The sequence below is a fragment of the Oncorhynchus tshawytscha genome, linkage group LG01 (assembly GCF_018296145.1).
Source record: "Oncorhynchus tshawytscha isolate Ot180627B linkage group LG01, Otsh_v2.0, whole genome shotgun sequence".
NCBI classification, from domain to species: domain Eukaryota; kingdom Metazoa; phylum Chordata; class Actinopteri; order Salmoniformes; family Salmonidae; genus Oncorhynchus; species Oncorhynchus tshawytscha.
In genome coordinates this window covers 14,145,752-14,169,340 of record NC_056429.1, presented here as the reverse complement: position 1 = coordinate 14,169,340, position 23,589 = coordinate 14,145,752, and the positions used below count along the sequence as shown (strand labels likewise).

Here is a 23,589-nt window from a genome sequence, read left to right as displayed (position 1 = left end):
AGTCTAGTGGCGGAGATGAGAGAGAGTCTAGTGGCGGAGATGAGAGAGAGTCTGGTGGCGGAGATGAGAGAGAGTCTAGTGGCGGAGATGAGAGAGAGTCTAGTGGCGGTGATGAGAGAGAGTCTAGTGGCGGTGATGAGAGAAAGTCTAGATGAGAGAAAGTCTAGTGGCGGAGATGAGAGAGAGTCTAGTGGCGGAGATGAGAGAGAGTCTAGTGGCGGAGATGAGAGAAAGTCTGGCGGAGATGAGAGAAAGTCTAGTGGCGGAGATGAGAGAGAGTCTAGTGGCGGAGATGAGAGAGAGTCTAGTGGCGGAGATGAGAGAGAGTCTAGTGGCGGAGATGAGAGAGAGTCTAGTGGCGGAGATGAGAGAGAGTCTAGTGGCGGTGATGAGAGAGAGTCTAGAGAGAGAAAGTCTAGTGGCGGAGATGAGAGAGAAACTAGTGGCGGAGATGAGAGAGAGTCTAGTGGCGGAGATGAGAGAAAGTCTAGTGGCGGAGATGAGAGAGAGTCTAGTGGCGGAGATGAGAGAAAGTCTAGATGAGAGAAAGTCTAGATGAGAGAGAGTCTAGTGGCGGTGATGAGAGAGAGTCTAGTGGCGGAGATGAGAGAAAGTGGCGGAGATGAGAGAGAGTCTAGTGGCGAGTGATGAGAGAGAGTCTAGATGAGAGAGAGAGAGTCTAGTGGCGGAGATGAGAGAGAGTCTAGTGGCGGAGATGAGAGAGAGTCTAGTGGCGGAGATGAGAGAGAGTCTAGTGGCGGAGATGAGAGAGAGTCTAGTGGCGGAGATGAGAGAGAGTCTAGTGGCGGAGATGAGAGAGAGTCTAGTGGCGGAGATGAGAGAGAGTCTAGTGGCGGAGATGAGAGAGAGTCTAGTGGCGGAGATGAGAGAGAGTCTAGTGGCGGAGATGAGAGAGAGTCTAGTGGCGGAGATGAGAGAGAGTCTAGTGGCGGAGATGAGAGAGAGTCTAGTGGCGGAGATGAGAGAGAGTCTAGTGGCGGAGATGAGAGAGAGTCTAGTGGCGGAGATGAGAGAGAGTCTAGTGGCGGAGAGAGAGAGAGTCTAGTGGCGGAGATGAGAGAGAGTCTAGTGGCGGAGATGAGAGAGAGTCTAGAGAGAGAAGAGTCTAGTGGCGGAGATGAGAGAGAGTCTAGTGGCGGAGATGAGAGAGAGTCTAGTGGAAAGTCTAGATGAGAGAGAGTCTAGTGGCGGAGACGAGAGAGAGTCTAGTGGCGGAGACGAGAGAGAGTCTAGTGGCGGAGACGAGAGAGAGTCTAGTGGCGGAGACGAGAGAGAGTCTAGTGGCGGAGACGAGAGAGAGTCTAGTGGCGGAGACGAGAGAGAGTCTAGTGGCGGAGACGAGAGAGAGTCTAGTGGCGGAGACGAGAGAGAGTCTAGTGGCGGAGACGAGAGAGAGTCTAGTGGATGAGGAGACGAGAGAGAGTCTAGTGGCGGAGACGAGAGAGAGTCTAGTGGCGGAGACGAGAGAGAGTCTAGTGGCGGAGACGAGAGAGAGTCTAGTGGCGGAGACGAGAGAGAGTCTAGTGGCGGAGTGAGAGAGAGTCTAGTGGCGGAGACGAGAGAGAGTCTAGTGGCGGAGACGAGAGAGAGTCTAGTGGCGGAGACGAGAGAGAGTCTAGTGGCGGAGACGAGAGAGAGAGAAAGTCTAGTGGCGGAGAGAGAGAGTCTAGTGGCGGAGATGAGAGAAAGTCTAGTGGCGGAGATGAGAGAAAGTCTAGTGGCGGAGATGAGAGAAAGTCTAGATGAGAGAAAGTCTAGATGAGAGAAAGTCTAGTGGCGGAGATGAGAGAGAGTCTAGTGGCGGAGATGAGAGAGAGTCTAGATGAGAGAGAGTCTAGTGGCGGAGATGAGAGAGAGTCTAGTGGCGGAGATGAGAGAGAGTCTAGTGGCGGAGATGAGAGAGAGTCTAGTGGCGGTGATGAGAGAGAGTCTAGTGGCGGAGATGAGAGAGAGTCTAGTGGCGGAGATGAGAGAGAGTCTAGTGGCGGAGATGAGAGAGAGTCTAGTGGCGGAGATGAGAGAGAGTCTAGTGGCGGAGATGAGAGAGAGTCTAGTGGCGGAGATGAGAGAAGTCTAGATGAGAGAGAGTCTAGTGGCGGAGATGAGAGAGAGTCTAGTGGCGGAGATGAGAGAGAGTCTAGTGGCGGAGATGAGAGAGAGTCTAGTGGCGGAGATGAGAGAGAGTCTAGTGGCGGAGATGAGAGAGAGTCTAGTGGCGGAGATGAGAGAGAGTCTAGTGGCGGAGATGAGAGAGAGTCTAGTGGCGGAGATGAGAGAAAGTCTAGTGGCGGAGACGAGAGAGAGTCTAGTGGCGGAGACGAGAGAGAGTCTAGTGGCGGAGACGAGAGAGAGTCTAGTGGCGGAGACGAGAGAGAGTCTAGTGGCGGAGACGAGAGAGAGTCTAGTGGCGGAGACGAGAGAGAGTCTAGTGGCGGAGAGTCTAGTGGAGAGAGAGTCTAGTGGCGGAGACGAGAGAGAGTCTAGTGGCGGAGACGAGAGAGAGTCTAGTGGCGGAGACGAGAGAGAGTCTAGTGGCGGAGACGAGAGAGAGTCTAGTGGCGGAGACGAGAGAGAGTCTAGTGGCGGAGACGAGAGAGAGTCTAGTGGCGGAGACGAGAGAGAGTCTAGTGGCGGAGACGAGAGAGAGTCTAGTGGCGGAGACGAGAGAGAGTCTAGTGGCGGAGACGAGAGAGAGTCTAGTGGCGGAGACGAGAGAGAGTCTAGTGGCGGAGACGAGAGAGAGTCTAGTGGCGGAGACGAGAGAGAGTCTAGTGGCGGAGACGAGAGAGAGTCTAGTGGCGGAGACGAGAGAGAGTCTAGTGGCGGAGACGAGAGAGAGTCTAGTGGCGGAGATGAGAGAGAGTCTAGTGGCGGAGACGAGAGAGAGTCTAGTGGCGGAGATGAGAGAGAGTCTAGTGGCGGAGATGAGAGAGAGTCTAGTGGCGGAGACGAGAGAGAGTCTAGTGGCGGAGACGAGAGAGAGTCTAGTGGCGGAGACGAGAGAGAGTCTAGTGGCGGAGACGAGAGAGAGTCTAGTGGCGGAGACGAGAGAGAGTCTAGTGGCGGAGACGAGAGAGAGTCTAGTGGCGGAGACGAGAGAGAGTCTAGTGGCGGAGACGAGAGAGAGTCTAGTGGCGGAGAGTCTAGTGGCGGAGACGAGAGAGAGTCTAGTGGCGGAGATGAGAGAGAGTCTAGTGGCGGAGATGAGAGAGAAAGTCTAGTGGCGGAGATGAGAGAGAGTCTAGTGGCGGAGATGAGAGAGAGTCTAGTGGCGGAGATGAGAGAGAGTCTAGTGGCGGAGATGAGAGAGAGTCTAGTGGCGGAGATGAGAGAGAGTCTAGTGGCGGAGATGAGAGAAGAGTCTAGTGGCGGAGATGAGAGAAAGTCTAGTGGCGGAGATGAGAGAGAGTCTAGTGGCGGAGATGAGAGAGAGTCTAGTGGCGGAGATGAGAGAGAGTCTAGTGGCGGAGATGAGAGAGAGTCTAGTGGCGGAGATGAGAGATGAGAGAGAGTCTAGTGGCGGAGATGAGAGAGAGTCTAGTGGCGGAGATGAGAGAGAGTCTAGTGGCGGAGATGAGAGAGAGTCTAGTGGCGGAGATGAGAGAGAGTCTAGTGGCGGAGATGAGAGAGAGTCTAGTGAGAGAAAGTCTAGAGATGAGAGAGAGTCTAGTGGCGGAGATGAGAGAGAGTCTAGTGGCGGAGATGAGAGAGAGTCTAGTGGCGGAGATGAGAGAGAGTCTAGTGGCGGAGATGAGAGAGAGTCTAGTGGCGGAGATGAGAGAGAGTCTAGTGGCGGAGATGAGAGAGAGTCTAGTGGCGGAGATGAGAGAGAGTCTAGTGGCGGAGATGAGAGAGAGTCTAGTGGCGGAGATGAGAGGAGAGTGGCGGAGATGAGAGAGAGTCTAGTGGCGGAGATGAGAGAGAGTCTAGTGGCGGAGATGAGAGAGAGTCTAGTGGCGGAGATGAGAGAGAGTCTAGTGGCGGAGATGAGAGAGAGTCTAGTGGCGGAGATGAGAGAGAGTCTAGTGGCGGAGATGAGAGAGAGTCTAGTGGCGGAGATGAGAGAGAGTCTAGTGGCGGAGATGAGAGAGAGTCTAGTGGCGGAGATGAGAGAGAGTCTAGTGGCGGAGATGAGAGAGAGTCTAGTGGCGGAGATGAGAGAGAGTCTAGTGGCGGAGATGAGAGAGAGTCTAGTGGCGGAGATGAGAGAGAGTCTAGTGGCGGAGATGAGAGAGAGAGTGGCGGAGATGAGAGAGAGTCTAGTGGCGGAGATGAGAGAAAGTCTAGATGAGAGAGAGTCTAGTGGCGGAGAGAGAGAGAGTCTAGTGGCGGAGATGAGAGAGAGTCTAGTGGCGGAGATGAGAGAGAGTCTAGTGGCGGAGATGAGAGAGAGTCTAGTGGCGGAGATGAGAGAGCGGAGACGAGAGAGAGTCTAGTGGCGGAGATGAGAGAGAGTCTAGTGAGAGAGAGTCTAGAGATGAGAGAGAGTCTAGTGGCGGAGATGAGAGAGAGTCTAGTGGCGGAGATGAGAGAGAGTCTAGTGGCGGAGATGAGAGAGAGTCTAGTGGCGGAGACGAGAGAGAGTCTAGTGGCGGAGATGAGAGAGAGTCTAGTGGCGGAGGAGAGTCGAGAGAGAGTCTAGTGGCGGAGATGAGAGAGAGTCTAGTGGCGGAGATGAGAGAGAGTCTAGTGGCGGAGACGAGAGAGAGTCTAGTGGCGGAGACGAGAGAGAGTCTAGTGGCGGAGACGAGAGAGAGTCTAGTGGCGGAGACGAGAGAGAGTCTAGTGGCGGAGATGAGAGAAAGTCTAGATGAGAGAGAGTCTAGTGGCGGAGATGAGAGAAAGTCTAGTGGCGGAGATGAGAGAGAGTCTAGTGGCGGAGATGAGAGAGAGTCTAGTGGCGGAGATGAGAGAGAGTCTAGTGGCGGAGATGAGAGAGAGTCTAGTGGCGGAGATGAGAGAGAGTCTAGTGGCGGAGATGAGAGAGAGTCTAGTGGCGGAGATGAGAGAGAGTCTAGTGAGCGGAGAGTGGAGAGAGAGTCTAGTGGCGGAGATGAGAGAGAGTCTAGTGGCGGAGACGAGAGAGAGTCTAGTGGCGGAGACGAGAGAGAGTCTAGTGGCGGAGACGAGAGAGAGTCTAGTGGCGGAGACGAGAGAGAGTCTAGTGGCGGAGACGAGAGAGAGTCTAGTGGCGGAGACGAGAGAGAGTCTAGTGGCGGAGACGAGAGAGAGTCTAGTGGCGGAGACGAGAGAGAGTCTAGTGGCGGAGACGAGAGAGAGTCTAGTGGCGGAGACGAGAGAGAGTCTAGTGGCGGAGACGAGAGAGAGTCTAGTGGCGGAGATGAGAGAGAGTCTAGTGGCGGAGATGAGAGAGAGTCTAGTGGCGGAGATGAGAGAGAGTCTAGTGGCGGAGATGAGAGAGAGTCTAGTGAGACGAGAGAGTCTAGTGGAGTCTAGTGAGACGAGAGAGAGTCTAGTGGCGGAGATGAGAGAGAGTCTAGTGGCGGAGATGAGAGAGAGTCTAGTGGCGGAGATGAGAGAGAGTCTAGTGGCGGAGATGAGAGAGAGTCTAGTGGCGGAGATGAGAGAGAGTCTAGATGAGAGAGAGTCTAGAGATGAGAGAGAGTCTAGTGGCGGATGAGAGAGAGTCTAGTGGCGGAGATGAGAGAGAGTCTAGTGGCGGAGATGAGAGAGAGTCTAGTGGCGGAGATGAGAGAGAGTCTAGTGGCGGAGATGAGAGAGAGTCTAGTGGCGGAGATGAGAGAGAGTCTAGTGGCGGAGATGAGAGAGAGTCTAGTGGCGGAGATGAGAGAGAGTCTAGTGGCGGAGATGAGAGAGAGTCTAGTGGCGGAGATGAGAGAGAGTCTAGTGGCGGAGATGAGAGGAGATGAGAGAGAGTCTAGTGGCGGAGATGAGAGAGAGTCTAGTGGCGGAGATGAGAGAGAGTCTAGTGGCGGAGATGAGAGAGAGTCTAGTGGCGGTGATGAGAGAGAGTCTAGTGGCGGAGAGATGAGAGAGAGTCTAGTGGCGGAGATGAGAGAGAGTCTAGTGGCGGAGATGAGAGAGAGTCTAGTGGCGGAGATGAGAGAGAGTCTAGTGGCGGAGATGAGAGAGAGTCTAGTGGCGGAGATGAGAGAGAGTCTAGTGGCGGAGATGAGAGAGAGTCTAGTGGCGGAGATGAGAGAGAGTCTAGTGGCGGAGATGAGAGAGAGTCTAGTGGCGGAGATGAGAGAAAGAGAGATGAGAGAGAGAGTCTAGTGGCGGAGATGAGAGAGAGTCTAGTGGCGGAGATGAGAGAGAGTCTAGTGGCGGAGATGAGAGAGAGTCTAGTGGCGGAGATGAGAGAGAGTCTAGTGGCGGAGACGAGAGAGAGTCTAGTGGCGGAGATGAGAGAGAGTCTAGTGGCGGAGATGAGAGAGAGTCTAGTGGCGGAGAGAGAGAGAGTCTAGTCTAGTGGCGGAGACGAGAGAGAGTCTAGTCTAGATGAGAGAGAGTCTAGTGGCGGAGACGAGAGAGAGTCTAGTGGCGGAGACGAGAGAGAGTCTAGTGGCGGAGATGAGAGAGAGTCTAGTGGCGGAGACGAGAGAGAGTCTAGTGGCGGAGACGAGAGAGAGTCTAGTGGCGGAGATGAGAGAGAGTCTAGTGGCGGAGACGAGAGAGAGTCTAGTGGCGGAGACGAGAGAGAGTCTAGTGGCGGAGACGAGAGAGAGTCTAGTGGCGGAGACGAGAGAGAGTCTAGTGGCGGAGACGAGAGAGAGTCTAGTGGCGGAGACGAGAGAGAGTCTAGATGAGAGGAGATGAGAGAGAGTCTAGTGGCGGAGATGAGAGAGAGTCTAGTGGCGGAGATGAGAGAGAGTCTAGTGGCGGAGATGAGAGAGAGTCTAGTGGCGGAGATGAGAGAGAGAGTCTAGTGGAGAGAGTCTAGATGAGAGAGAGAGTCTAGTGGCGGAGATGAGAGAGAGTCTAGTGAGAGAGAGTCTAGTGGCGGAGATGAGAGAGAGTCTAGATGAGAGAGAGTCTAGTGGCGGAGATGAGAGAGAGTCTAGTGGCGGAGATGAGAGAGAGTCTAGTGGCGGAGATGAGAGAGAGTCTAGTGGCGGAGATGAGAGAGAGTCTAGTGGCGGAGATGAGAGAGAGTCTAGTGGCGGAGATGAGAGAGAGTCTAGTGGCGGAGATGAGAGAGAGTCTAGTGGCGGAGATGAGAGAGAGTCTAGTGGCGGAGATGAGAGAGAGTCTAGTGGCGGAGATGAGAGAGAGTCTAGTGGCGGAGATGAGAGAGAGTCTAGTGGCGGAGATGAGAGAGAGAGTCTAGTGGAGAGGAGATGAGAGAGAGTCTAGTGGCGGAGATGAGAGAGAGTCTAGTGGCGGAGATGAGAGAGAGTCTAGTGGCGGAGATGAGAGAGAGTCTAGTGGCGGAGATGAGAGAGAGTCTAGTGGCGGAGATGAGAGAGAGTCTAGTGGCGGAGATGAGAGAGAGTCTAGTGGCGGAGATGAGAGAGAGTCTAGTGGCGGAGATGAGAGAGAGTCTAGTGGCGGAGATGAGAGAGAGTCTAGTGGCGGAGATGAGAGAGTCTAGTGGCGGAGAGAGAGAGAGTCTAGTGGCGGAGAGAGAGAGAGTCTAGTGGCGGAGACGAGAGAGAGTCTAGTGGCGGAGATGAGAGAGAGTCTAGTGGAGAGAGATGAGAGAGAGTCTAGTGGCGGAGACGAGAGAGAGTCTAGTGGCGGAGACGAGAGAGAGTCTAGTGGCGGAGACGAGAGAGAGTCTAGTGGCGGAGACGAGAGAGAGTCTAGTGGCGGAGACGAGAGAGAGTCTAGTGGCGGAGACGAGAGAGAGTCTAGTGGCGGAGACGAGAGAGAGTCTAGTGGCGGAGACGAGAGAGAGTCTAGTGGCGGAGACGAGAGAGAGTCTAGTGGCGGAGACGAGAGAGAGTCTAGTGGCGGAGACGAGAGAGAGTCTAGTGGCGGAGACGAGAGAGAGTCTAGTGGCGGAGACGAGAGAGAGTCTAGTGGCGGAGACGAGAGAGAGTCTAGTGGCGGAGACGAGAGAGAGTCTAGTGGCGGAGACAGAGAGAGTCTAGTGGCGGAGACGAGAGAGAGTCTAGTGGCGGAGACGAGAGAGAGTCTAGTGGCGGAGATGAGAGAGAGTCTAGTGGCGGAGACGAGAGAGAGTCTAGTGGCGAGAGATGAGAGAGAGTCTAGTGGCGGAGATGAGAGAGAGTCTAGTGAGATGAGAGAGATGAGAGAGAGTCTAGTGGCGGAGATGAGAGAGAGTCTAGTGGCGGAGATGAGAGAGAGTCTAGTGGCGGAGATGAGAGAGAGTCTAGTGGCGGAGATGAGAGAGAGTCTAGTGGCGGAGATGAGAGAGAGTCTAGTGGCGGAGATGAGAGAGAGTCTAGTGGCGGAGATGAGAGAGAGTCTAGTGGCGGAGATGAGAGAGAGTCTAGTGAGAGAGAGTCTAGTGAGAGTCGGAGATGAGAGAGAGTCTAGTGGCGGAGATGAGAGAGAGTCTAGTGGCGGAGACGAGAGAGAGTCTAGTGGCGGAGACGAGAGAGAGTCTAGTGGCGGAGACGAGAGAGAGTCTAGTGGCGGAGACGAGAGAGAGAGTCTAGTGGCGGAGACGAGAGAGAGTCTAGTGGCGGAGACGAGAGAGAGTCTAGTGGCGGAGACGAGAGAGAGTCTAGTGGCGGAGACGAGAGAGAGTCTAGTGGCGGAGACGAGAGAGAGTCTAGTGGCGGAGAGAGAGAGTCTAGTGGCGGAGACGAGAGAGAGTCTAGTGGCGGAGACGAGAGAGAGTCTAGTGGCGGAGACGAGAGAGAGTCTAGTGGCGGAGACGAGAGAGAGTCTAGTGGCGGAGTGAGAGAGAGTCTAGTGGCGGAGACGAGAGAGAGTCTAGTGGCGGAGACGAGAGAGAGTCTAGTGGCGGAGACGAGAGAGAGTCTAGTGGCGGAGATGAGAGAGAGTCTAGTGGCGGAGACGAGAGAGAGTCTAGTGGCGGAGACGAGAGAGAGTCTAGTGGCGGAGACGAGAGAGAGTCTAGTGGCGGAGACGAGAGAGAGTCTAGTGGCGGAGATGAGAGAGAGTCTAGTGGCGGAGATGAGAGAGAGTCTAGTGGCGGAGATGAGAGAGAGTCTAGTGGCGGCGAGAGAGAGTCTAGTGGCGGAGATGAGAGAGAGTCTAGTGGCGGAGATGAGAGAGTCTAGTGGATGAGAGAGAGTCTAGTGGCGGAGATGAGAGAGAGTCTAGTGGCGGAGATGAGAGAGAGTCTAGTGGCGGAGATGAGAGAGAGTCTAGTGGCGGAGATGAGAGAGAGAGAAGTCTAGTGGATGAGAGAGAGTCTAGTGGCGGAGATGAGAGAGAGTCTAGTGGCGGAGATGAGAGAGAGTCTAGTGGCGGAGATGAGAGAGAGTCTAGTGGCGGAGATGAGAGAGAGTCTAGTGGCGGAGATGAGAGAGAGTCTAGTGGCGGAGATGAGAGAGAGTCTAGTGGCGGAGGAGATGAGAGAGAGTCTAGTGGCGGAGATGAGAGAGAGTCTAGTGGCGGAGATGAGAGAGAGTCTAGTGGCGGAGATGAGAGAGAGTCTAGTGGCGGAGATGAGAGAGAGTCTAGTGGCGGAGATGAGAGAGAGTCTAGTGGCGGAGATGAGAGAGAGTCTAGTGGCGGAGATGAGAGAGAGTCTAGTGGCGGAGATGAGAGAGTCTAGTGGCGGAGATGAGAGAGAGTCTAGTGGCGGAGATGAGAGAGAGTCTAGTGAGATGAGAGAGATGGCGGAGAGAGAGAGTCTAGTGGCGGAGATGAGAGAGAGTCTAGTGGCGGAGATGAGAGAGAGTCTAGTGGCGGAGATGAGAGAGAGTCTAGTGGCGGAGATGAGAGAGAGTCTAGTGGCGGAGACGAGAGAGAGTCTAGTGGCGGAGATGAGAGAGAGTCTAGTGGCGGAGAGAGAGAGAGTCTAGTGGCGGAGATGAGAGAGAGTCTAGTGGCGGAGATGAGAGAGAGTCTAGTGGCGGAGAGTCGAGAGAGAGTCTAGTGGCGGAGACGAGAGAGAGTCTAGTGGCGGAGACGAGAGAGAGTCTAGTGGCGGAGTCGAGAGAGAGTCTAGTGGCGGAGACGAGAGAGAGTCTAGTGGCGGAGACGAGAGAGAGTCTAGTGGCGGAGACGAGAGAGAGTCTAGTGGCGGAGACGAGAGAGAGTCTAGTGGCGGAGACGAGAGAGAGTCTAGTGGCGGAGACGAGAGAGAGTCTAGTGGCGGAGACGGAGAGAGAGAGTCTAGTGGCGGAGATGAGAGAGAGTCTAGTGGCGGAGACGAGAGAGAGTCTAGTGGCGGAGACGAGAGAGAGTCTAGTGGCGGAGATGAGAGAGAGTCTAGTGGCGGAGATGAGAGAGAGTCTAGTGGAGAGAGATGAGAGAGAGTCTAGTGGCGGAGATGAGAGAGAGTCTAGTGGCGGAGACGAGAGAGAGTCTAGTGGCGGAGATGAGAGAGAGTCTAGTGGCGGAGATGAGAGAGAGTCTAGTGGCGGAGATGAGAGATGAGAGAAAGTCTAGTGGCGGAGATGAGAGAGAGTCTAGTGGCGGAGATGAGAGAGAGTCTAGTGGATGAGAGAGAGTCTAGTGGCGGAGATGAGAGAGAGTCTAGTGGCGGAGATGAGAGAGAGTCTAGTGGCGGAGATGAGAGAGAGTCTAGTGGCGGAGATGAGAGAGAGTCTAGTGGCGGAGATGAGAGAGAGTGAGAGAGTCTAGTGGCGGAGATGAGAGAGAGTCTAGTGGCGGAGATGAGAGAGAGTCTAGTGGCGGAGATGAGAGAGAGTCTAGTGGCGGAGATGAGAGAGAGTCTAGTGGCGGAGATGAGAGAGAGTCTAGTGGCGGAGATGAGAGAGAGTCTAGTGGCGGAGATGAGAGAGAGTCTAGTGGCGGAGATGAGAGAGAGTCTAGTGGCGGAGATGAGAGAGAGTCTAGTGGCGGAGATGAGAGAGAGTCTAGTGGCGGAGATGAGAGAGAGTCTAGTGGCGGAGATGAGAGAGAGTCTAGATGAGATGAGAGAGAGTCTAGTGGCGGAGATGAGAGAGAGTCTAGTGGCGAGAGAGTCTAGTGGCGGAGATGAGAGAGAGTCTAGTGGCGGAGATGAGAGAGAGTCTAGCGGAGATGAGAGAGTCTAGTGGCGGAGATGAGAGAGAGTCTAGTGGCGGAGATGAGAGAGAGTCTAGTGGAGAGAGTCTAGACGGAGATGAGAGAGAGTCTAGTGGCGGAGATGAGAGAGAGTCTAGTGGCGGAGATGAGAGAGAGTCTAGTGGCGGAGACGAGAGAGAGTCTAGTGGCGGAGATGAGAGAGAGTCTAGTGGCGGAGACGAGAGAGAGTCTAGTGGCGGAGACGAGAGAGAGTCTAGTGGCGGAGACGAGAGAGAGTCTAGTGGCGGAGACGAGAGAGAGTCTAGTGGCGGAGACGAGAGAGAGTCTAGTGGCGAGAGACGAGAGAGAGTCTAGTGGCGGAGACGAGAGAGAGTCTAGTGGCGGAGACGAGAGAGAGTCTAGTGGCGGAGACGAGAGAGAGTCTAGTGGCGGAGACGAGAGAGAGTCTAGTGGCGGAGACGAGAGAGAGTCTAGTGGCGGAGATGAGAGAGAGTCTAGTGGCGGAGATGAGAGAGAGTCTAGTGGCGGAGACGAGAGAGAGTCTAGTGGCGGAGATGAGAGAGAGTCTAGTGGCGGAGATGAGAGAGAGTCTAGTGGCGGAGATGAGAGAGAGTCTAGTGGCGGAGATGAGAGAGAGTCTAGTGATGAGAGAGAGAGTGGCGGAGAGAGAGTCTAGTGGCGGAGATGAGAGAGTCTAGTGGCGGAGATGAGAGAGAGTCTAGTGGCGGAGATGAGAGAGAGTCTAGTGGCGGAGATGAGAGAGAGTCTAGTGGCGGAGATGAGAGAGAGTCTAGTGGCGGAGATGAGAGAGAGTCTAGTGGCGGAGATGAGAGAGAGTCTGAGAGAGAGTCTAGTGGCGGAGATGAGAGAGAGTCTAGTGGCGGAGACGAGAGAGAGTCTAGTGGCGGAGACGAGAGAGAGTCTAGTGGCGGAGACGAGAGAGAGTCTAGTGGCGGAGACGAGAGAGAGTCTAGTGGCGGAGATGAGAGAGAGTCTAGTGGCGGAGATGAGAGAGAGTCTAGTGGCGGAGATGAGAGAGAGTCTAGTGGCGGAGATGAGAGAAGTCTAGTCTAGATGAGAGAGTCTAGTCGGAGATGAGAGAGAGTCTAGTGGCGGAGATGAGAGAGAGTCTAGTGGCGGAGATGAGAGAGAGTCTAGTGGCGGAGATGAGAGAGAGTCTAGTGGCGGAGATGAGAGAGAGTCTAGTGGCGGAGATGAGAGAGAGTCTAGTGGCGGAGATGAGAGAGAGTCTAGTGGCGGAGATGAGAGAGAGTCTAGTGGCGGAGATGAGAGAAAGTCTAGATGAGAGAGAGTCTAGTGGCGGAGATGAGAGAGAGTCTAGTGGCGGAGATGAGAGAGAGTCTAGTGGCGGAGATGAGAGAGAGTCTAGTGGCGGAGATGAGAGAGAGTCTAGTGGCGGAGATGAGAGAGAGTCTAGTGGCGGAGTCTAGTGGCGGAGAGAGAGAGTCTAGTGGCGGAGATGAGAGAGAGTCTAGTGGCGGAGATGAGAGAGAGTCTAGTGGCGGAGATGAGAGAGAGTCTAGTGGAGAGAGAGTCTAGTGGAGAGACGAGAGAGAGTCTAGTGGCGGAGATGAGAGAGAGTCTAGTGGCGGAGATGAGAGAGAGTCTAGTGGCGGAGATGAGAGAGAGTCTAGTGGCGGAGATGAGAGAGAGTCTAGTGGCGGAGATGAGAGAGAGTCTAGTGGCGGAGATGAGAGAGAGTCTAGTGGCGGAGAGAGAGAGAGTCTAGTGGCGGAGATGAGAGAGAGTCTAGTGGCGGAGATGAGAGAGAGTCTAGTGGCGGAGATGAGAGAGAGTCTAGTGGCGGAGATGAGAGAGAGTCTAGTGGCGGAGATGAGAGAGAGTCTAGTGGCGGAGAGAGAGAGAGTCTAGAGAGAGTCTAGTGGCGGAGATGAGAGAGAGTCTAGTGGCGGAGATGAGAGAGAGTCTAGTGGCGGAGACGAGAGAGAGTCTAGTGGCGGAGACGAGAGAGAGTCTAGTGGCGGAGACGAGAGAGAGTCTAGTGGCGGAGACGAGAGAGAGTCTAGTGGCGGAGATGAGAGAGAGTCTAGTGGCGGAGACGAGAGAGAGTCTAGTGGCGGAGATGAGAGAGAGTGAGAGAGAGTCTAGTGGCGGAGATGAGAGAAAGTCGGAGATGAGAGAAAGTCTAGTGGCGGAGAGAGAGAGAGTCTAGATGAGAGAGAGTCTAGTGGCGGAGATGAGAGAGAGTCTAGTGAGAGAAGAGTCGGAGATGAGAGAGAGTCTAGTGGCGGAGATGAGAGAAAGTCTAGTGGCGGAGATGAGAGAAAGTCTAGTGGCGGAGATGAGAGAGAGTCTAGTGGCGGAGATGAGAGAGAGTCTAGTGGCGGAGATGAGAGAGAGTCTAGTGGCGGAGAGAGAGTCTAGTGGCGGAGAGAGAGTCTAGTGGCGGAGATGAGAGAGAGTCTAGTGGCGGAGATGAGAGAGAGTCTAGTGGCGGAGATGAGAGAGAGTCTAGTGGCGGAGATGAGAGAGAGTCTAGTGGCGGAGATGAGAGAGAGTCTAGTGGCGGAGATGAGAGAGAGTCTAGTGGCGGAGATGAGAGAGAGTCTAGTGGCGGAGATGAGAGAGAGTCTAGTGGCGGAGATGAGAGAGAGTCTAGTGGCGGAGATGAGAGAGAGTCTAGTGGCGGAGATGAGAGAGAGTCTAGTGGCGGAGATGAGAGAGAGTCTAGTGGCGGAGATGAGAGAGAGTCTAGTGGCTAGTGGCGGAGATGGAGATGAGAGAGAGTCTAGTGGCGGAGATGAGAGAAAGTCTAGTGGCGGAGATGAGAGAAAGTCTAGTGGCGGAGATGAGAGAGAGTCTAGTGGCGGAGATGAGAGAGAGTCTAGTGGCGGAGATGAGAGAGAGTCTAGTGGCGGAGATGAGAGAGAGTCTAGTGGCGGAGATGAGAGAGAGTCTAGTGGCGGAGATGAGAGAGAGTCTAGTGGCGGAGATGAGAGAGAGTCTAGTGAGAGATGAGAGAGTCTAGTGGCGGAGATGAGAGAGAGTCTAGTGGCGGAGATGAGAGAGAGTCTAGTGGCGGAGATGAGAGAGAGTCTAGTGGCGGAGATGAGAGAGAGTCTAGTGGCGGAGATGAGAGAGAGTCTAGTGGCGGAGATGAGAGAGAGTCTAGTGGCGGAGATGAGAGAAAGTCTAGTGGCGGAGATGAGAGAAAGTCTAGTGGATGAGAGAGATGAGAGAGAGTCTAGTGGCGGAGAGAGAGAAGTCTAGTGGCGGAGATGAGAGAGAGTCTAGTGGCGGAGACGAGAGAGAGTCTAGTGGCGGAGATGAGAGAGAGTCTAGTGGCGGAGACGAGAGAGAGTCTAGTGGCGGAGATGAGAGAGAGTCTAGTGGCGGAGACGAGAGAGAGTCTAGTGGCGGAGATGAGAGAGAGTCTAGTGGCGGAGACGAGAGAGAGTCTAGTGGCGGAGACGAGAGAGAGTCTAGTGGCGGAGACGAGAGAGAGTCTAGTGGCGGAGACGAGAGAGAGTCTAGTGGCGGAGACGAGAGAGAGTCTAGTGGCGGAGACGAGAGAGAGTCTAGTGGCGGAGATGAGAGAGAGTCTAGTGGCGGAGACGAGAGAGAGTCTAGTGGCGGAGATGAGAGAGAGTCTAGTGAGAGGAGTGGAGAGAGAGTCTAGTGGCGGAGATGAGAGAAAGTCTAGTGGCGGAGATGAGAGAGAGTCTAGTGGCGGAGATGAGAGAAAGTCTAGATGAGAGAAAGTCTAGATGAGAGAAAGTCTAGATGAGAGAAAGTCTAGTGGCGGAGATGAGAGAAAGTCTAGTGGCGGAGATGAGAGAGAGTCTAGTGGCGGAGATGAGAGAGAGTCTAGTGGCGGAGATGAGAGAGAGATGAGAGAGAGTCTAGTGGCGGAGATGAGAGAGAGTCTAGTGGCGGAGATGAGAGAGAGTCTAGTGGCGGAGATGAGAGAGAGTCTAGTGGCGGAGATGAGAGAGAGTCTAGTGGCGGAGACGAGAGAGAGTCTAGTGGCGGAGATGAGAGAGAGTCTAGTGGCGGAGATGAGAGAGAGTCTAGTGGCGGAGATGAGAGAGAGTCTAGTGGCGGAGACGAGAGAGAGTCTAGTGGAGAGACGAGAGAGAGTCTAGTGGCGGAGATGAGAGAAGTCTAGTGAGAGAGATGAGAGAGAGTCTAGTGGCGGAGATGAGAGAAAGTCTAGATGAGAGAAAGTCTAGATGAGAGAAAGTCTAGATGAGAGAAAGTCTAGTGGCGGAGATGAGAGAAAGTCTAGTGGCGGAGATGAGAGAAAGTCTAGTGGCGGAGATGAGAGAGAGTCTAGTGGCGGAGATGAGAGAGAGTCTAGTGGCGGTGATGAGAGAGAGTCTAGTGGCGGTGATGAGAGAGAGTCTAGTGGCGGTGATGAGAGAGAGTCTAGTGGCGGAGATGAGAGAGAGTCTAGTGGCGGAGATGAGAGAGAGTCTAGTGGCGGAGACGAGAGAGAGTCTAGTGGCGGAGACGAGAGAGAGTCTAGTGGCGGAGACGAGAGAGAGTCTAGTGGCGGAGACGAGAGAGAGTCTAGTGGCGGAGATGAGAGAGAGTCTAGTGGCGGAGAGAGAGAGAGTCTAGTGGCGGAGACGAGAGAGAGTCTAGTGGCGGAGATGAGAGAGAGTCTAGTGGCGGAGATGAGAGAGAGTCTAGTGGCGGAGATGAGAGAAAGTCTAGATGAGAGAAAGTCTAGATGAGAGAAAGTCTAGATGAGAGAAAGAGAGAGAAGTCTAGTGGCGGAGATGAGAGAAAGTCTAGTGGCGGAGATGAGAGAGAGTCTAGTGGCGGAGATGAGAGAGAGTCTAGTGGCGGAGATGAGAGAGAGTCTAGTGGCGGAGATGAGAGAGAGTCTAGTGGCGGAGATGAGAGAGAGTCTAGTGGCGGAGATGAGAGAGAGTCTAGTGGCGGAGATGAGAGAGAGTCTAGTGGCGGAGATGAGAGAGAGTCTAGTGGCGGAGATGAGAGAGAGTCTAGTGGCGGAGATGAGAGAGAGTCTAGTGGCGGAGATGAGAGAGAGTCTAGTGGCGGAGATGAGAGAGAGTCTAGTGGCGGAGATGAGAGAGAGTCTAGTGGCGGAGATGAGAGAGAGTCTAGTGGCGGAGATGAGAGAGAGTCTAGTGGCGGAGATGAGAGAGAGTCTAGTGGCGGAGATGAGAGAGAGTCTAGTGGCGGAGATGAGAGAGAGTCTAGTGGCGGAGATGAGAGAGAGTCTAGCGGAGATGAGAGAGAGTCTAGTGGCGGAGATGAGAGAAAGTCTAGCGGAGGCGAGAGATGAGAGAAAGTCTAGTGGCGGAGATGAGAGAAAGTCTAGTGGCGGAGATGAGAGAGTCTAGATGAGAGAGAGTCTAGTGGCGGAGATGAGAGAAAGTCTAGTGGCGGAGATGAGAGAAAGTCTAGTGGCGGAGATGAGAGAGAGTCTAGTGGCGGAGATGAGAGAAAGTCTAGTCGGAGATGAGAGAGAGTCTAGTGGCGGAGATGAGAGAGAGTCTAGTGGCGGAGATGAGAGAGAGTCTAGTGGCGGAGATGAGAGAGAGTCTAGTGGCGGAGATGAGAGAGAGTCTAGTGGCGAGAGATGAGAGAGAGTCTAGTGGCGGAGATGAGAGAAAGTCTAGTGGCGGAGATGAGAGAAGTCTAGTGGCGGAGATGAGAGAGAGTCTAGATGAGAGAGAGTCTAGTGGCGGAGATGAGAGAAAGTCTAGTGGCGGAGATGAGAGAAAGTCTAGATGAGAGAAAGAGATGAGAGAAAGTCTAGATGAGAGAAAGTCTAGATGAGAGAAAGTCTAGTGGCGGAGATGAGAGAAAGTCTAGTGGCGGAGATGAGAGAGAGTCTAGTGGCGGAGATGAGAGAGAGTCTAGTGGCGGAGATGAGAGAGAGTCTAGTGGCGGAGATGAGAGAGAGTCTAGTGGCGGAGATGAGAGAGAGTCTAGTGGCGGAGATGAGAGAGAGTCTAGTGGCGGAGATGAGAGAGAGTCTAGTGGCGGAGATGAGAGAGAGTCTAGTGGCGGAGATGAGAGAGAGTCTAGTGGCGGAGATGAGAGAGAGTCTAGTGGCGGAGATGAGAGAGAGTCTAGTGGCGGAGATGAGAGAGAGTCTAGTGGCGGAGATGAGAGAGAGTCTAGTGGCGGAGATGAGAGAGAGTCTAGTGGCGGAGATGAGAGAGAGTCTAGTGGCGGAGATGAGAGAGAGTCTAGTGGCGGAGATGAGAGAGAGTCTAGTGGCGGAGATGAGAGAGAGTCTAGTGGCGGAGATGAGAGAGAGTCTAGTGGCGGAGATGAGAGAGAGTCTAGTGGCGGAGAGAGAGAGTCTAGTGGCGGAGACGAGAGAGAGTCTAGTGGCGGAGACGAGATGAGAGAGAGTCTAGTGGCGGAGGAGAGAGAGTCTAGTGGCGGAGAGAGAGAGTCTAGATGCGGAGAGAGAGTCTAGTGGCGGAGATGAGAGAAAGTCTAGTGGCGGAGATGAGAGAGAGTCTAGATGAGAGAGAGTCTAGTGGCGGAGATGAGAGAAAGTCTAGTGGCGGAGATGAGAGAAAGTCTAGTGGCGGAGATGAGAGAAAGTCTAGATGAGAGAAAGTCTAGATGAGAGAAAGTCTAGATGAGAGAAAGTCTAGATGAGAGAAAGTCTAGATGAGAGAAAGTCTAGTTGAGAGAAAGTCTAGTGGCGGAGATGAGAGAGAGTCTAGTGGCGGAGATGAGAGAGAGTCTAGTGGCGGAGATGAGAGAGAGTCTAGTGGCGGTGATGAGAGAGAGTCTAGTGGCGGAGATGAGAGAGAGTCTAGTGGCGGAGATGAGAGAGAGTCTAGTGGCGGAGATGAGAGAGAGTCTAGTGGCGGAGATGAGAGAGAGTCTAGTGGCGGAGATGAGAGAGAGTCTAGTGGCGGAGATGAGAGAGAGTCTAGTGGCGGAGATGAGAGAGAGTCTAGTGGCGGAGATGAGAGAGAGTCTAGTGGCGGAGATGAGAGAGAGTCTAGTGGCGGAGATGAGAGAGAGTCTAGTGGCGGAGACGGAGAGAGAGTCTAGTGGCGGAGATGAGAGAGAGTCTAGTGGCGGAGACGAGAGAGAGTCTAGTGGCGGAGATGAGAGAAAGTCTAGTGGCGGAGATGAGAGAGAGTCTAGTGGCGGAGACGAGAGAAAGTCTAGTGGCGGAGACGAGAGAGTCTAGATGAGAGAAAGTCTAGTGGCGGAGATGAGAGAAAGTCTAGATGAGAGAGTCTCTAGTGGCGGAGATGAGAGAAAGTCTAGTGGCGGAGACGAGAAGAGTCTAGATGAGAGAAAGTCTAGTGGCGGAGATGAGAGAAAGTCTAGATGAGAGAGAGTCTAGTGGCGGAGACGAGAGAAAGTCTAGTGGCGGAGACGAGAGAGAGTCTAGATGAGAGAAAGTCTAGTGGCGGAGATGAGAGTCTAGTGGCGGAGATGAGAGAGAGTCTAGAGAGAAAGTCTAGATGAGAGAAAGTCTAGTGGCGGAGATGAGAGAGTCTAGATGAGAGAGAGTCTAGTGGCGGAGATGAGAGAAAGTCTAGATGAGAGAGAGAGTCTAGTGGCGGAGATGAGAGAAAGTCTAGTGGCAGAGATGAGAGAGAGTCTAGTGGCGGAGATGAGAGAAAGTCTAGTGGCGGAGATGAGAGAAAGTCTAGTGGAGAGATGAGAGAGAGTCTAGAGGCGGAGATGAGAGAAAGTCTAGTGGCGGAGATGAGAGAAAGTCTAGTGGCGGAGATGAGAGAAAGTCTAGTGGCGGAGATGAGAGAAAGTCTAGTGGCGGAGATGAGAGAAAGTCTAGTGGCGGAGATGAGAGAAAGTCTAGTGGCGGAGATGAGAGAAAGTCTAGTGGCGGAGATGAGAGAAAGTCTAGTGGCGGAGATGAGAGAAAGTCTAGAGGCGGAGATGAGAGAGAGTCTAGATGAGAGAAAGTCTAGTGGCGGAAATGAGAGAAAGTCTAGTGGCGGAGATGAGAGAAAGTCTAGATGAGAGAAAGTCTAGATGAGAGAAAGTCTAGTGGCGGTGATGAGAGAAAGTCTAGATGAGAGAAAGTCTAGTGGCGGAGATGAGAGAAAGTCTAGATGAGAGAGAGAGTCTAGTGGCGGTGATGAGAGAGAGTCTAGTGGCGGAGATGAGAGAGAGTCTAGTGGCGGAGATGAGAGAGAGTCTAGTGGCGGAGATGAGAGAGAGTCTAGTGGCGGAGATGAGAGAGAGTCTAGTGGCGGAGATGAGAGAGAGTCTAGTGGCGGAGATGAGAGAGAGTCTAGTGGCGGAGATGAGAGAGAGTCTAGTGGCGGAGATGAGAGAGAGTCTAGTGGCGGAGATGAGAGAGAGTCTAGTGGCGGAGATGAGAGAGAGTCTAGTGGCGGAGATGAGAGAGAGTCTAGTGGCGGAGATGAGAGAGAGTCTAGTGGCGGAGATGAGAGAAAGTCTAGATGAGAGAAAGTCTAGTGGCGGAGATGAGAGAAAGTCTAGTGGCAGAAAGTAGGAGAAGATGGAGCCAGATGAAACCTTGCCTACATTCTGCTAATTTTCTCATCGATTAAACATTCAATCTCAATACAGTTTTCTGTTACCAAAATTAGAATCTTTTACCAACAGAGTGCACTAACTTTTATAGACTTCGCCCTTTGCAAACGTTTCAAGAAATTGCGTAGTTTAGGAGTGCAAGGGCGAATTGAGTTATAGAGTATCACAGTATGTGGTCATAATATCCATAAAACCTAGCGGTCAAACAAGGAAAGGGTTCCAATCGTTTTACAACAATTACATTTATCCCATATGGGATTTTAGATACATGATGAGCTGGATGAGACTCCCGAATCGAGGCAAAGGTAAAAATCTCTGGATTAACCATCTAATGTTAGCTAAATGTAGTAATGAATACATTTAAATAAATGTACAGTTCTGTGAATTGTCTTATGCAAGTTTTAAATTGACACAATACCTGTCAGCTAGAGATGATGTGCAGGAGCTTGCAGGGATTTGTAGTCTTACATGACGTCTACTTTGATGCTAATTTGCATTTTTGGATCTGAGCGTCAAGAGATGAATATATTGATAAAAGTCAACTTGTCCGAAAGAGATTTAAATGGTTATCAAAACACAGCCCATATTTTCAGTGTTTCTAAAATTCCCTATGGGAAAAATGAATGAATGGTGGACAAACGATTGGAACCATTTCCCTGATTCACTGCTAGGTTTTATGGGTATTATGACACTTCCACTGTAGGGCTCTATTGCACACACGCACTTCAGAGTGGGCGTTCCCTAACAGAAATATGCAAATACATGCTAAAACACACCAATAGAATCTTGCTAGCTCGGGCTTTGCTCTGCCCACCTCCTTGCTTCTTCTGCCCACTGCTTAATTTGCTCCCATTGGAAAAGACAGCAATGACAAATCTTGGATTAGTTGCCAGTATCTTTGGTATAATGATTAGTCAGCAATAGTCGTGGTGGAAATAATATGTGATCAGTTTTTCCCACACCTTCGAGAACTGTTGGTCAGCTTAATTAGTTTCAGTAACAATAAGTAAAAAACAGTTAGCAGTTCTATAACAGTAACGCTTACAGGCAGCTGAATGTTCTGTTTCATGTGATCAACAAAGTTATGAAAGATTGCATTTGATGCAGATGGCAAAAGCAGCTGTGAAACAAAATATATGTTGTGTTGTAGGAAACAATTTCTCCCCTTATCTTGCAAACAATAAACCAATCCCCCAGAGTCTATCCTTTATGTCTGCCAGCCCAGGGACCCGCTATAGTCAGGATCAGAGGAACAACGATCACACACTTAGCAGAGACACAAGATTGGCTCATTATTGTTTATATTATGGCTGGCAATGCATGTCATAAATAAATGGTACATACCATATTAATGTTCTCCCCTGCGTAAGATGGACTATCCTTGGTACACTAGGGGAAAATATAAGACAAAGAGAATGTGATTGGACAAAACGTAAAATGAGAATTTTACAACCAGGCCTTTAGAAGTGATGACCAATGTCTACATGTCATGCAAACCGCACACTGAGAGCCTGTACTGAGCAGTTCTGTTTGTTACACCTATACCCTTGTGGCGTCCTATCCCTAGAGCTACCGGCATGTTCAAAAGATATTCATTCACCGACATACGTCTCTGTAAAGTCAATTAACTCACCAACGAGAGGTCGTCACAGCAGGCTGCACAAGTACAGGACGCGGCATGTGGGTTGAGGATGCGCTCCTGAGAAACCAATCATATGGCTGGTTACTAAACAATTATATATATATATATATATATCCTTAATTATATACAGTGGGGCAAAAAAGTATTTAGTCAGCCACCAATTGTGCAAGTTCTCCCACTTAAAAAGATGAGGCCTGTAATTTTCATCATAGGTACACTTCAACTATGACAGACAAAATGAGAAAAAAAATCCAGAAAATCACAGTGTATGATTTTTAATGATTTTATTTGCAAATTATGGTGGAAAATAAGTATATGGTCAATAACAAAAGTTAATCTCAATACTTTGTTATATACCCTTTGTTGCCAATGACAGAGGTCAAACGTTTTCTGTAAGTCTTCACACACTGCGCCACTGTATATACACCCTTAATTGTCTTCTGACCGCAGGTGGCACAGTTCCATCAGAGCCGGTCACGGCTGACAGACTGTGGCCTGAGTGGACTGGCTTGCTCACCTGGATTAGGCACTGCAGGGGACGGCCTGCATAGCGGATGCTTCTCTTCCAGTCCTTGCTGCTCGCCCGGCCAGACATGCCCTCAAACTCAGTGGGCGTGTACCAGTGGTTGCTGTGCTTGATGCAGCGTCCCTTTCCACCTGGTTGTCAGTCGATTGGACAGGCAGCAGAGACAAGACAAAACGGCCGCAATTATTTACATGGAGATGGACATGTATAGTTAATTATTTAGACTATCCTAGCCGCTTCATTCACCATAACCCATGTATTCTCAAGTTGAGGGAAGAAAATCTGTAATCTGTAAAATATGTCTTCTTTCAGACAACTTTTAGCAGCTGGATTTGTTAAAACAATCAACTCCAGAGAACCACCCCTATTCCACCACTCCTCAACTTTGTCAACAAGTTCACACATTTATTTCTCCAGTCTTGATACTTCAACTACAGGCCATCAGGGTGGCTGCGGTTTCCAGCCAGGGCTGAGGAAAGCTGTCCTCATCTTCAAACCAAGAGCTCCACCTTGTGGCCCAACTAGCCCTACCTGAGCCCAGTCTGTTCTTGTACAACATGCCGCTGGTGTTCCTGCAGCGCACTGGCAGCTCGTTGTTGTACACAGATGGATCCCAGTTGTACTTGGAGCCATCTTTCTCCTGCCCTGGATTCATTGGGGTGGGGGGAGTCTGGGGGGCTGGGGACAACACACAACACTGAAGTTACAGAGACACCTGAAATGTATTTCAGATAGCCTGACGACTCACTAAATTCTTCCGCTGTTCCGTCATTCACTACATACTTTAGTCTGAGACTGCCATCATTGAAGTCATTTGGAGTGAGGGGGGGAGCATGAGGGGCGTTGTACAAAACAAAGTCAACAGCAATCGGATCGGCTCTAACCAATCAGAGTATTAAAGCCAATGACACATTTTCAAACCGCTGTTTTACCAACGTGTTTTCTGACTCTGGCCCAACCCATTAGTTTCTGGACCAATCAGACGGCCCTGAATGTGTTTGCATTCAGTGAAGGGTTGGGAAGGTACTCAGATAGACTCATTGGGGAGAAGAAAGTAACGTCCTTGGGGGTGGCATAGCATTTGGCCAGAACAAGGAGTCTGGTGGCCAGGCAATATTTTAGCGGCCATAAACAGATTTAGACATTTAATTTATCCTGTCTTGGTTAGGCATCTCTGGAATATAAGCGCACAGGTCAAAGCAGATGCTGCTATCTATTGGCTACAAGTCCATTACAACAACTTTCCCAGCACAGTAATGATAGGTGATGGTAGGAATTTTATACAATACTTTCTATGAAAAGTATCATACAAAATACAGGTCAAGAGCACATTGAGATTCCCTGGTGCATACCAGAGGACATGGCGGCTGCAGCGTTCTTCAGTCCTGTTGCGTCCACTATTCCTTCAGTGTGAACCACTATCAGAGTGGCCTTCTGGGGATTGAGACCATCGCCAATCTGTAGGGTGGTCCTGCCAGTCTGTCATGTGATGGAGGATCAGAGAGAAACATTACATTGCACAGTCTGTGCTGCTGGGTAGGTGATGTGACATATGAGTCTAGTTTTCCACAGTCTGTTTCTTTTCAGATTAGTTGTTGGAAAATCTGACACAAATGTGGTCCTATAGTCTAGACGATATACGCCTAGTGAGTGGTCCTATAGTCTAGACGATATACACCTAGTGAGTGGTCCTATGGTCAAGACGATATACGCCCAGTGAGTGGTCCTATAGTCTAGACGATATACACCTAGT

At 51.9% G+C, this 23,589-nt stretch overlaps 1 protein-coding gene across 2 annotated transcripts in view; it reads right to left on the bottom strand.

Annotated features, from left to right (window-relative positions):
• Positions 1 to 23,589, bottom strand: part of deaf1 (DEAF1 transcription factor) — an 82,583-nt gene that overhangs the window by 56,760 nt on the left and 2,234 nt on the right. For both annotated transcript variants that reach the window (XM_024384268.2, XM_024384351.2), the window contains exons 3-7: positions 23,189 to 23,315; positions 22,368 to 22,514; positions 21,828 to 21,967; positions 21,302 to 21,367; positions 21,013 to 21,057 (exon numbers count right to left, since the gene is read on the bottom strand). In XM_024384268.2, the coding sequence (XP_024240036.1) occupies positions 21,013 to 21,057; positions 21,302 to 21,367; positions 21,828 to 21,967; positions 22,368 to 22,514; positions 23,189 to 23,315 (525 nt within the window). The remainder of the gene's footprint in view (positions 1 to 21,012; positions 21,058 to 21,301; positions 21,368 to 21,827; positions 21,968 to 22,367; positions 22,515 to 23,188; positions 23,316 to 23,589) is intronic.